Below are 13,999 nucleotides of genomic sequence, written 5' to 3'. Positions count from 1 at the left end.
AAAATGACCCAATGTGAATATAAAAGCAACTTCAGCTCAGTAAAGCAGTTTAGGCGGAATAGCGCTATTTACTGATGTTTTGATGTTAAACTAAATATAAATCTACATTATCGATGCTTTAAAAGGACCTTATGAAACTGAAAATAATCACATCAATCTTTCACCGGGAGATTTCAGTGGCTGAACAACACGTCTGTGCATATACGTCATTAATAACAACACAATCTGACATCAGCTTAGCCTGACTAAAATAGTTTTAAAACAGAACATTACCTGTCTAACAGTAATACTTCAGCCATGGTGTCGTCCTTCCTCCAGCATGCTAAAGTAACTCCAATATTGATTCAGGTTTTTAAAAGTTTCAATTCAGCATTTGATTTCTCCCGGTCCCTCTCGTGACCGCGCGGCCGCTTATGCAGACGCGCGAATGGCGGATCTGCGTGAACAGATGCGCAGAAGTCTACATTTGCTGACAGACAGTCTGAGCTGCTTATCAGAATTATGGGAGATGTCGGTTTGACTTTATTTAATTGGATGAACATTTTTTAGTTTTATGCCTTACCCAGAATATAAAAATACTAGGGGTGTAGCGATACACTCAGCTCACAATACAATGTGTATCACGATATAATGTTCACAATTCGATATGTATCACGATATTTGGAATAATACATTTTAATTAAACTAAAATGCAAATTTTATTTTAAAAAATGTAACTACCAAGTAAACTATTTTTTATGTATTTCTTTTGTTTCAACTTGTTAAACTGAACCTTCTTAAAAGTTAAAATTAAACAGACCTGTCTCTGGAAAATAAAACAATTTAAAAACTTCTTAAAAAATATTATTGAAATGATTCAATTCAATTGAATTTAACAGTAAGAGCTTAAGGCTTTGCTTGGTCAAAAAAAAATCTACATTTCAAGGTAATTAGCAGTTCTATAAGATAATCCTGAACTTATGTGTGTGTGTCTGAGAGGTTTTTATGGATGGCTGTCTTCATGTTGGGCATGATGAGTGACAGGGTGGCCGTCTTTTCATTACACAGGGCAGTCGTGGCTCTTTTCAGCAGTTTAGGCAGGTTTACTATTTCTTCTGCGTTGCTGATGTCGGCGCTATCAAGTGTATCATGTTGACATGCATTTTTGTGTACCTCTATAATCAAAAGAGTTCATGCTCGTCATAATCATAACTCTAAAATGCGATATGATTAATTAAATAATGTGCACGCTTTAGGTTTCATTTCCACTGCTGTTCATACTTCCCACGCGGCTCCTGAACGATCACTCTGTTCCACAAACTGAATGTTGTTTACTACTTTATTACCTGTTAGTCACAACCTGCAGGTTCTGTTCACTGAAGCAGAACTGAAGCCCTCTGTAGTAACAGCTCACGGTCAGCTCACGTCATGTGTGATTTTGCGGCCGCCAATACATCATTATATGAAGAAAGAATGATATTTTAGAGTGAATTGTACCTTATAAATACAGTATGTGACTCTTTCAACACCATTAGGACGTATCCATGTCGCTGTGCAAAGTATGTAAATCACTGTGAAGACTAAAACTTAGGCTATGTTTGACCCAGTATGCATGTCAAAAAGCGGACGAGTCTAAAGCAATGACTGTACAACCGAAATGTTGCCAGACGTCTGATTTTGAGAGGATAGGCCATCCTCTATTTCAACTCAATTCAATTTTCACTCATCTTGGTCTGCTAACATTACTGCTGCTGCAATCTGAACTCACGTGCGACAGCAGGTGGAACGTAGCTCACGTGCAAACAGCTCAACTAATAAGAGAAAACGGACGTCATATCGTAATAAAATCGTCATAACGCCATGATGCATATTGTGACATTTTTGCATCGCAATAAATCGTGCAACGATAAATCGTTACACCCCTAAAAAATACATATAAATACATTTAGATCATTTACTGTAATCATTACTATTGGAATGTGAAGAGACTTTGAACCAGCACAACAATAAATGTTTCTGAAGACAATCACCTACTGCACCTTTAATTTAGTAATGAAAAATAAATCATTAACAAAGTATGAAAGTACAATTATTAAGCAGATTAAAAACGTGGTTATAAGTCAAGAATACAGCACTTGTATCTGCAGTTATAAACTGTTTACTAACATTTATTAATGTAGAGTTCATGCTAAACAGATGATGAATTCACTATTTGCTAATGCTTAATAAATGGTTCATAGTGTGTAGTTATTATAAAGTGTTATCTATGCAGTATGCAGCAACAAAAAACACTCTTTTAAAGAAATCACCATTAGCCAGAGGCATGCTTATTATATTTTAAATATCCGCAAACAAAGCGCTGTGTTCTGTGGAAGTCTCTCTGTGACTCTGTTTCAGCTGAATTCTGCACTTGCGTGGGCCGGTTTATGACCTTCAAAGCCAGTGACATAGATCGCATTTGCAGGGGAGACATGAACAATGGTGATGACAACACTGAACACGTGTGCTGTGTGATTCTACACAACCTGCTCACCCGACAGCATTAATAAACCCTGCTGTGCTTGTGGTTTACCACATGCCTTGAATTTAAAGGGAAGCTTGCTTTTATACTCTATCGCTGCTACGCTGACACTGACATCACAAAGGAGTCAGTTAGGACTCTGTGATGGTTGAGTGGGCGGGGCTATCTGTATTATGTCACAGGGGTCTCGTAGATGCAAGCGGCAGGGTTAAGTGCCTGGAGATAGCTGAGCTCCACCTCCTCCTTAGAGAGAGAGAGACAGAGTGAGAGAGAGAGAGAGAGAGAGAGAGAGAGAGAGAGAGAGAGAGAGAGAGAGAGAGAGAGAGAGAGAGTATCTATTGGATAATATGATATGTTATTTAGAATTTTATTTAATCATTATATGTATATATCTCTTTTTTTAATTATTATTTTTACTACTACTACTGTTTACTGTGTTTTATTATACAAATATGTTCTTTTTTATGTACACTTTATAACTGATTTGGCAATACATTTGTACAATTGAACTGAGTTGAATTGAAATCTTTTTAATGTAACCTTCATAAACGCTTTAACAATAATTTGTAACATTTTTCATGCCAATAAGCAATTATTGAATTGGACTAAATTGAATTGAATTGAATTGAATTGAATTGAGCTGGATTGCATCGGAATTGGACTGGATTGGATTTGGTTAAATTTAATTGAATCGAACTGGATTGAATTGAATTGAAATAGATTGGATCGGATTAGATTGAATTGAATTAAATTGCATTTAAATGAATTAGATTGAATTGAAATTACATGAATTGAAATGGAATGGATTGAACTGAATTGAATCTAATTGGATTGGATTGAATTAAATTGAACTGGATTGGATTGAATTGGATTGAACTGGATTGAATTGAATTGAATTGAATCTAACTGGATTGAATTGAATTGAACTGGAATGGATTGAACTGGATTGAATTGAAATCAATCGAACTGGATTGAATTGAATTGGGCTGGATTTAATTGAATTTAATTAGATTGGATTGAATTGTATTGTATTGAAACTTATTGGATTTAAATTAAATTAAAGTAAGTTAATTGGAATAAACTGAACTAAACTGGATTGAAATGAATTGGATTGAACTGAATTGGATTCAAATGAATTGAATTGAACTGAATTGGATTGGGATTTAATTGAATGGGGTAAATGCCGAGCTAGTGTGTTTCCCATACTGATAAACTTTCAGTGACCTGTTATTGTGAGTTTTTTTTCCATTTTATACAGTTCCTTTTACAGCATTGATGTTGTAATGTAATTTAAATACAATCAGTTAAACAGACTTTGGCATTCATTTAGTTGCTCAAGCGAAGACACGAGACAAAAAGCCGTTCGCTCTCATGCGCCCGTCAGAATCGGCAGGCTAGCGCAGAAGCTCCATTGAATATATTGGGGTAAAATAAATGCTCATATTATAAAGACATGGCGGGGGGAAATGTTATTTAATGCAGTGCTTGTTGAACAGTCTGAGACCCACTTTATATCGGATATCACTCAGCTAGTGGAGATCGCTGATTTTGAAAGAAAACAGACCTTAAACGCGCCGGATTTGCATTGGCATACAATCCACAGGAAACGATTAACCCAGGTTACTGGCAAATTAAAAGTCCTTTTGGCATGCTTCGGCATATACCCTATTGGACTGAATTTGATTCAATTAAGTTGAGTTGAATTGGATTGGACTGAATTGAACTGGATTGAATTGAACTGAATTGGACTAAACTGAATTGAACTGAACTGGATTTATTTGAATTGAAATGAATTGAATTGAATTTATAGAGAGAGAGCAGAGGGGGAAGGGCGAGAGAGGAGACTGTGATTCTCCACACAGTGACAGGAAAGCACACAAGCTCCAGGCTTGAGGAAGTGGAGGAAAAAAAAGAGAGAGAAAGCGGGGGAGGGGCTGGGAGACTATTAATAGAGCTATTTTCCCTTTCTGCTAGTGTCTCTCTGCGTCACAGATGAGGGGAGCGCAGTGGACTGTGGCAGGTCTGTGTGTATTCTGTTCTTCATTTTCACAAGGGGCTAATGTGTGGTACGGTGTTTTACTGAGGAACAGACGAAAACGTGCTCTGTCAAAGTACAGCGGCGACACCTTTCACCCTCACTGAAACACACAGATCTGTTCCGCACCTGCGCACAGCTAAAGACACACTCTGACATACAGCCTGCTGCCATTTACAGTTCTCTCTCTTTCCTTTTCTCTCTATCTATTCATTTATTCAGCTATCTTTCTAATTAACCAACCATTTATAATTCAACTTTTCTGCCTATCCATCCACCCATCCATACATACATCTATCTATTCATCCATGTATCCGCCTGGTCATCCATCTATCCATCCTTCCGTCTGTCTGGTAGTCTGTCTGTTCTTTCGCACATCCGCTTGGTCATCTACCCATCTGGTCATCCATCCACCCATCCATCCATCCATATATGCATCCATCCATCCATCCATCCATCTATCTTTCTATCCATCCATCCATACATACATGCATGCATGTATCCATCCATTCATCCATCCGCCTGGTCATCTATCTATCTATTCGTCCATCCATCTACTTTTCTATCTATCTATCTATCTATCTATCTATCTATCTATCTATCTATCTATCTATCTATCTATCTATCTATCTATCTATCTATCTATCTATCTATCTATCTATCTATATATCTATCTATCTATCTATCTATCTATCTATCTATCTATCTATCTATCTATCTATCTATCTGAGCTCATCCACCCATTCATCCATCATTTTATTCTTCTATCTGTGTATCACCATCTATCTATTCATTCACCCATCCATTTATTAATCCATGTATCCATTCATCCATCCATCCATCCACCCATCCACCCTTCTATCTGTCCACCTATCAATACTCTATTCATTCATCTATACATTCATCTATTCATTCATCCATATATCCATTCATCTTTCTATTTGTCAGCCCATACATCCATCCATCCATCCATTCATGCAGCTATGCATTCAGTATTTCCAGATGTTCATAAATTCATCCATCTATTCATCTTTCTCTTCATTCCATCCATCCACCCATTTATATATCTATCCATCCATACATCCATTTATCCATCCATCCATCCATGCAGCTATCCATCCATCATTTCCAGTCCATAAATCCATCTGTTTGCTCGTCTGTCCACCCATTTATCCAACCTTCTATCCTTCTATTTTTGTATTATCCATCTTTCTATTCGTTCATCAAATCCATTCATTCATCCATGCATCCATCCATCCTTCTATCTGTCAGTCCATCCATCACCAATCTATTTGATCATCTGTACATTCATCTATTAATTCATTCATCCATCCATCTATACATCCTTCTGTCAGTCCATCCATCTACTCATGAATTTATTTATTCTTCATTTCCACCTCTCCTTAAATCCCTCTATCTATACATCTTTTCATCTTGTCATCAATTTATCTATCTATCTGTCTATTCATCCAGATGTCTGGTCATCCATACACCCATCCATCCATCCCTTCGTTCGTTCATCCATCCATCTATCCCTCCGTCCATCCATCCATATATGCATTCATCCATCCACCCATCTTCATCTGTCTATCCATCCAGATGTCTGATCAATCATCTACCCATCCATATATCTATCCATTAATCCATCCATTTTCAGTCTGTCCATCCATCCATCCACCAATCCATCCATCCATGCAGCTATTCATTTATCATTTCCAGCTGTCCACAAATCTGCCTATATATTCATCTTTTCATCAATTCATTTACTGTCTATCCATCCATCAACCCCACCATCCATCCGCCTGGTCATCTATCCATCTATTCATATATACATCCACTCTATCTATCTATCTATCTATCTATCTATCTATCTATCTATCTATCTATCTATCTATCTATCTATCTATCTATCTATCTATCTATCTATCTATCTATCTATCTATCTATCTATCTATCTATCTATCTATCTATCTATCTATCTATCTATCTATCTATCTATCTATCTATCTATCTATCTGCCTGCCTGCCTGCCTGCCTGCCTGCCTGCCTGCCAGTCTGTCTGTCTTGTCCATCCACCCACCCATCCATTCATCCATATATGCATCCATCCATCCATCCATCTATGCCTCTGTCCGTCCATCCATCCACCCATCCCTCCATCCATATATCCATTCATCTTTTTATCTTTCCATAATCCCATTTATCTATCCATCCAGATGTCAGGTCATCCATCCACCCATCCATAATCTACATATTAATCCATCCATTTTTCAGTCTGTCCATCCATCCATCCAACAATCCATCCATCCATCCATCCATCCATCCATCCATCCATCCATCCATCCATCCATATATGCATCCATTCATCCACCCATCCATCCATCCATCCCTTCGTCTGTCCGTCCATCCATAGACCCATCCATCCATCCATCCATCCATCCATCCATCCATATATCTATGCATCCATCTATATAACTATCCATCCATCCATTTATCCATCCATTCATCTATATATGCATCCATCTATCCATCCCTCCGTCCATCCATCCATCCATCCATCCATATATGCATCCATCCATCCATCCATCCATATATGCATTTATCTATTAACCCATCCATATATGCATTCATCTATTAATCCATCCATATATGCATTCATCCATATATGCATCCATCCATCCATCCATCCATCCATCAAACAATAAAATCTCCTTGAATGTTGATTCATCATAAAATTTTATGAGATTAAATTTCAGTATCATTAACACCAAAAAAATATCTTTATTAAAAATAATATTACACAAGCAAATAACACAATCCCCTCTCTTTAGAAGGCATCATTCATTGCATTTAAAGGCATCAGTAGGGAACATGGTTGCAGGTTTACTGCTGGGTGCAGTGAGCAGAAAAAAACCCTCCGCGGGCCATTTCATCCCACACATCCACGCTGTTAGATTTGATTGGAGCGTGTCATGCGACAGAGGCTGAGGCATTTCTGCTGCAGAGCTGCAGCTGCGCATGCATGGAAACGTTTTGGCACTAGGACCCAGCAGTCCTAGTGATGCAGACGGCACTTGTGCGTGAGTCAGGGCTGTTTTGTAACAGGGGAGAGACCAAGGGCCCTGCTCCCCAATGGCACTCACACACACACACTCAGCTGAGACCCAGGCACAAGATATCAATGAACAAGTGCTCACATGAGCAAACGAGCTCACATTGTGACCCGATAGTGTGATGGTGTGAAGAAAACACGGGACTAATGTCACAACAATCACATAAAAATCATTTAACAGACAACCAAAGGAAACACAGCAAGCGAACACAGCAGCAACACTTTTTTGATCTTGATATAATGGCACTACCTTTTTTTTGAATAAGAAACATGGTGTTCAAGGACACCATCAATGAAAATGGACTGCCATAGATCACGGGAGTCAGAATAAAGCATGAAAGCACACTGTGCTGTTCAGCGTGCCTATTGTTAGTTAATTATAGCTCAAACTGCGTCAATGCTGCATTGGGTTCGACCAGGATGAAGGCTTGTGTGTCCTTGGATGGACAGACAGATGGTGAATTGGGCACAAGATGACAGTGGAAACTGGCCTGAAGGCATAAATTGTTTATATCACAGAAAAAGTTATTTTGCTATGAGAAAACATGACCCCTGGATAGAGAGCTTATCTAGCCCCATAGAAAAAAAACACACTTGTCTTCAGACATAACTGGTCTTCTAGTCTTAGTTGTTATCCAAACCTGTTCAGGTTAGTTAAAGAGGAATCTTTAGAGGGGTTTTTATAAGGGTCTAAAAATGTAAATATTAGTGGGATTTTTAGATTTAAAGTTTTACATTTAGTTTAAACATTGAGCTTTACATTTTAGAATCCAATCCACCATTCTGAGAGTCTGGTGGGAGCTTAGCATAAATCATATTAGCTTAGCATAAATCATTGTATCTGATTAGACCATTAACATTTAGCTAAAAACATTTAAAAAAAAAGAAAAAACAATTTTCTTATTTAAAGTTTGAATCTTCTGAAGTTACACTGTGGACTAAGACAGACGGAAAATGAAAAGTTGCTATTTTCTGGGCCAAAATAGTCAGGAACTAAACTCTTTCTGGTGTAATAATCAAGGAAGTTTGCTGCCATATTATTATTATTTGGATATATTTATTCATAATTCATGATTACTAATTAAAACTAAGCATAAGGTTCCTAACCATACCTAACTTTTCATTTTGCATCAGTGTTTGTACACAATGTAAACACAGAAGAGTCAAGCTTCAAACAGGAAAATGATCTAAACTCTATTTGAAATGTTTTGAGCTAGATGCTAATGGTCTAATCAGATTCAATGAATTATGCTAAGCTAAGCTAGCATGATTTTTATCCCAGACCCAGAGATTGGCTGAATGGGTTTAAAAATGATAAAACTCAACTTTTTAGCTCTATTCATCCATCCATTCATCCATCCATCTATTTATTCATGATTTGAACCTGTCTATAAATCCATCTATCTATTCATGTTTTCATCTATCCATCAATCCATCTATCTGTCTATCCATCCACCCATATATCCAACCATCCATCCACCCAACCAACTATCTGTCCATTTATCTATTCATCTACCCATCCATCCACCAACTCATTCATCCATCTATCAATCCATCCATTCATTCATCCATACACCCATTTATCCATTCATCTATCAATCCATCCAGCCATCCATCCACCCATTCATCCATCTATCAATCCATTCACCCATCATTCCATCCATTCACCCATTCATCCATCAATCCATCCATCTGTCTATCCACCCATTTATCCAATCCATACATCCATCTATCCCCCCATTCATCCATCAATCCATCCAAACATCCACCCACTCATTCATCTAACTCTCAATCCATACATCTATCCATTTATGCACCCACCCACCCATTTATCCATCTATCAATCCATCCATCCATCCATCCATCCATCCATCCACCCACCCATTCATCTATCTATCCATCCATATACCCAACATTTCATCCATTCATCCTTCAATCCATCCATCCTTCCATCCACCCATTCATCCAACAATCAATCAATGCATCCATCCATCCATCCACCCACTCATCCATCCATCCACCCACCCATTCATCCATCTATCAATCCATCCATCCATCCGCTAACCTATTCATCCACCAACAATCAATCCATTCACTCATTCTTTCATCCTTCCATAAATTCTTTTTGTAACTCTAGGGAACTTAAAGTTGTAAAATGAGCCTATACAAACTAAACTAAAACTAACGAAACCATTAATCGAAACTAACTAAATCTAAACCGAGAAGTGCAGCTAAATTTTTTAAATCGTATCAAAATATTAACTAAAATAACCTTAAGGGAGCAGACCAAGAACAAAAACTAGAAATGTCTCATGCATCAACCCAACACAATCCTACGGGAAAACTACATGAGGAAAAGCACAACCTCCAGAACCAAAGGTGCACTTTAAATCAGAAACCGCTGACTTACCCAGCATCCCTTTGTTGGGCTCAGACAAGCACATGTCTTTTTCAGCACTGGGCAGAACGAAGCCCACCACAAAGATCTCCACGCCATCCGCCATGAGGGCCAGACCCAGCACAAAGTAGAGGGTCCACTGGAAGCGTCCGTGGCCGCACTCCTGCAGGATGGTCTCGTACTGCTGCGCCAGCTCCTCCTGGTCCTTCCTGCGCTCGCCCTCATACTGTGTCATGTCCCGAAACTGAGACTGTCCCACTGCGCCCACCTGCCGATCAGCCTTCTCCACCGAGTCATTTCTGGGGATTCCCTGATACTCGCCCTCGTAGATCTCGTCGTCTTCATCGTGGCCTTCTGTGGAGTCGCTGTGGGCTCCTTCATCATCATTAGCCCTGCTGTTACTGCGGTAATAGCTGCCGTCCTGAGCCTGGACGGGGTAGTCGTCATCATCGTCATCTTCTTCAAAGCGAGTATAAGAGCGTTTGGTGTATTCGTCGGTCATCTTGTCCACGTGGCGGCCCACTTTTTTCCCAGCATGCCTTTTGACTTCTTTGGCAATGTCCTTAGCGCCTTTGATGAAGGCCGATCGGTCTCTATATCCCTCATCCATGGCTGGAGGTTGTGCGTTGGTGGAAAGAGTGCTGGAGCTGGGTGTCAGGAGCTGCCTGTTTGCATGGGCTGGAGGAGTTCAGGACCTTGGACAGCAACTGCTGGAGAACAGCTCTACACGGCAGTCTGGAAACAGAGGAAAACAGAGGCGCTTATTTAGGAGGATATACTCTTTAAAGCATTTCAGATGTAACTGTTATCTTGTATGGTCAAATTACAGTGTAGTGTTCATTCATTCATTCATTCATTATCCTTCTGCTTAGTCCCTTATTAATCAGGGGTCGCCACAGCGGAATGAACCACTAACCAGGGTTCAACGCTAAGGATTTTTTCTACTGGTCTGATCGGGCCAGTGGTTCAGATTTTTACTTGCCCTGCCAAAATTTTCACTGGCCCCACCAAAAAAGAAAGGGAAGTTAATAGCTATTTTTTAGATACATATTTTAAATATAGTGTCAAAAATAAAGTCTCTGAATCTAGAATTTTAATACTTAATAAATTGTAAATAAAAGTGTTATGCAAACAAAAAGAGCAGTATGGAAAATGTGGAGGTATTTTATTGTGGTTTGAAATTATTTAACAAAGGGTGGCTGACTTGTCAAACTGACGGCAAACTGTGCAACTGTGTTTTTTTTTTTTTTGTCACGTTGTTCACACGTAAATTTCTGCTTTCAAGATGTTAGAAACAGATATTTTGTTTTAGCCTTAGAATTTGATGTTGCTGCCATGTTGCCATTTCTTCGCTGTACTGGTTGTTAGAAGGTTATGGAAAAAAATAGAATTCTCAATCAGATAAGAGGAACTGGAAAGCAATACAGTGTTTACGACATCACAGAGAAGGTAGTGTTCAAAGACTTAAAAGCAAGAACTTAAAATCCAAGCAATTGATAAATAGTCACAGACAAACTAAATGTTAGTGACAAGGCAGCATTGTCCCAATCGGGCCAGTAATGATCCGGTCTACTGTCCCAAGTGTCTGTCACGCTGGCCCTGGGCCACCGGGCAATCCTTATTGTTGAGCCTTGCTAACTATTACAGCATGTGTTTTATATATAAAATATTATATATATACATATATATATATATATATATATATATATATATATATATATATATATATATATATATATATTAGGGCTGTCAAAATTAGCGTGTTAACGCACGTGATTAATTTGAAATATTTGAGGCGTAAAAAAAAAATAACGCAAGTAACGCAGTTGCAGTTTTTTTTATTTCCTGTTGTGGCCGACGTGTGTTCAGGGCTGGCGCTTCCATACAGGCGATTTAAGTGGCCGCCTTGGGCAGCAGAATAGTGAGCGAACCCCCCAGTCCTCACATTTATCCGCTACACCCACCCCCTCCCTCACGGTCCTCGGCCTTCCATATGAATAAAATGGCGGGATTGCCGTTTGCCTAGAGCGCCAGTTCAGCTTGCTCTGGCCCTGCGTGTGTTAAACGTGTAAAGAAATATGCCGTTTCCTCCAGAGTTTCATGCAATTTCTGTTTCATTTTTAATATTTAGACTTTAACTGCAGTTCAGCAGCTTACTATCATTGAGCATATTTATTCAGGATGTTTTAATGGAATTTAATACTGCATGGCGAACGGAAAGAAAAACCTCCGCATTTCGGGACTCGCGTGGTCATTTAAGATAATCAAAAATCGCTGTTTACATGGTCGACTCTTGATCAGTATTATCTTAACCATCAAAGCTGAGTATTGGTGTCCATGTGAATGAAAGTACCAGATGAATTCGCAAGCTGTCAAAAACATTTCTCTGCCCTTACGCTGCCTCCCTCAAATGTTTCATTAAGTTTGACGTGTTTCCCCCTTTTGTAAAGCGTCTGCTTCACGTTCCTCTGTCAGAATTCTTGCTTGTTAAATCTAGCCATTCTTTAGAATGCTTAGTTTAAGCAAATTTGATAAATGCGATCATGCGTGTTGATGAATCTGAAGGGTTTTTACTTTAGTAATAAATAAGGCATTTCGTAATTAATCATGATTAATATATATATATATATATATATATATATATATATATATATATATATATATATATATATATATATATTATAGCAGATGTAAACGGGTCTTGCCAGTTTAACCCCAAACAATCAAAATGAACTATGGAACAACTACATCATGTAAAACCAGCTCCTACACACTGAGTTTACCTTTAGCAGGATTTTCCAGCAAATAATGATTAATCACTTTTGTGACAGGAGCAAGAAAATATTCCAAACAAATTAACATTCAATTACAAACGAGTACACGGAAAACAGTGACAGCAAGTAAAGAGGAGCAGTCGCTTGACCTTCAGTCCACTTTACATTCTGCAGGAAAACACTTCAGGAACCAGTCGAGCTCTGATTAAGGGCCGATTAAAATGTCCCCGAGGGAAATTCATAAAACCATCAGTCTGTGTTGCCTTGTACAATCTGTTGGAATTGGTCTGGATCCAGTTATTGCATTAATAATCTAATATACATAATTGAGGTGCATTAATAATATCTCAGGGCTACTTATGAGCTCTACAGCTCTGATAGAGATCTGTCTGCACACTCTTTCACTGCGCAAACTGTTCTGAAGAAGAGAACGTTCACGACCAGAGCTGGCCGTGACAACTTATCTTCCCTCACTGCAGCACGACCAAGAGCATAAGGTCAGTGATTTGATAGTCAAAAAGAGTAAAAATCATGCTTGAGCTTAGAATTTTCAGCTTTATTTTGTAAACTACCGATGACATTTCTACTGAATTCAAATGTTTAAAATAAAAATGCAGTCATTTGGAGTTTTTATTATGTTGCATAAAATAACAATAAAAGTGTCATTTGCAGAAATGTTTTCATTTATTTTTATGCAATATCAATCTTTGCTAATATGGAAAAAACCCTAAATTTTAATCACATTGTGTGGAAAGATTTGTTATTCTGACATCCACTCTGCATTTGGTAGAAATGTTATCAGACCATTATACAATAAAACAAATATTACCATTTTTCCACCTCTTAAAGTCAAATGCTATTTTGGGATTCCCACCTGGATTTTGCCTACCCAAATTTAAAAGCTTCCCGAATCCACATGCAAAAATTTGGAATCATTTTAAAGAAAACCCTTTGAATTTTTATGAAACACTATTGAAAGTGTTTAAAATAACTGTGTATGTTGTCTGTGTTATAACAAACATCTAAAAAAAAAAGAGGCACTTTTTGTATTTTTTCTAAACTCAAATTTGAAAGTGTACCTTTTAGGTCCTGTGTGGTTTACGTTGCTGTAATTATTACTTTTGGTGGTTCCTGCACATGTCTGTAATCATAGGGAAAAAGAAAAAGTTCTCTACCCTAA

General features: G+C 38.2%; 1 protein-coding gene across 1 annotated transcript in view; it reads right to left on the bottom strand.

The window, feature by feature from the left end:
* The window catches only part of sv2a (synaptic vesicle glycoprotein 2A), an 86,604-nt gene that overhangs the window by 38,871 nt on the left and 33,734 nt on the right, over positions 1 to 13,999 (bottom strand). Inside the window, exon 2 of the mRNA XM_691342.9 lies at positions 10,058 to 10,780. Within this exon, the coding sequence (XP_696434.2) occupies positions 10,058 to 10,655 (598 nt within the window). The 5' untranslated portion in view covers positions 10,656 to 10,780. The remainder of the gene's footprint in view (positions 1 to 10,057; positions 10,781 to 13,999) is intronic.

The sequence above is a fragment of the Danio rerio genome, chromosome 16 (assembly GCF_049306965.1).
Source record: "Danio rerio strain Tuebingen ecotype United States chromosome 16, GRCz12tu, whole genome shotgun sequence".
Lineage (NCBI taxonomy): Eukaryota > Metazoa > Chordata > Actinopteri > Cypriniformes > Danionidae > Danio > Danio rerio.
This window is presented reverse-complemented; position numbering and strand designations above follow the sequence as displayed.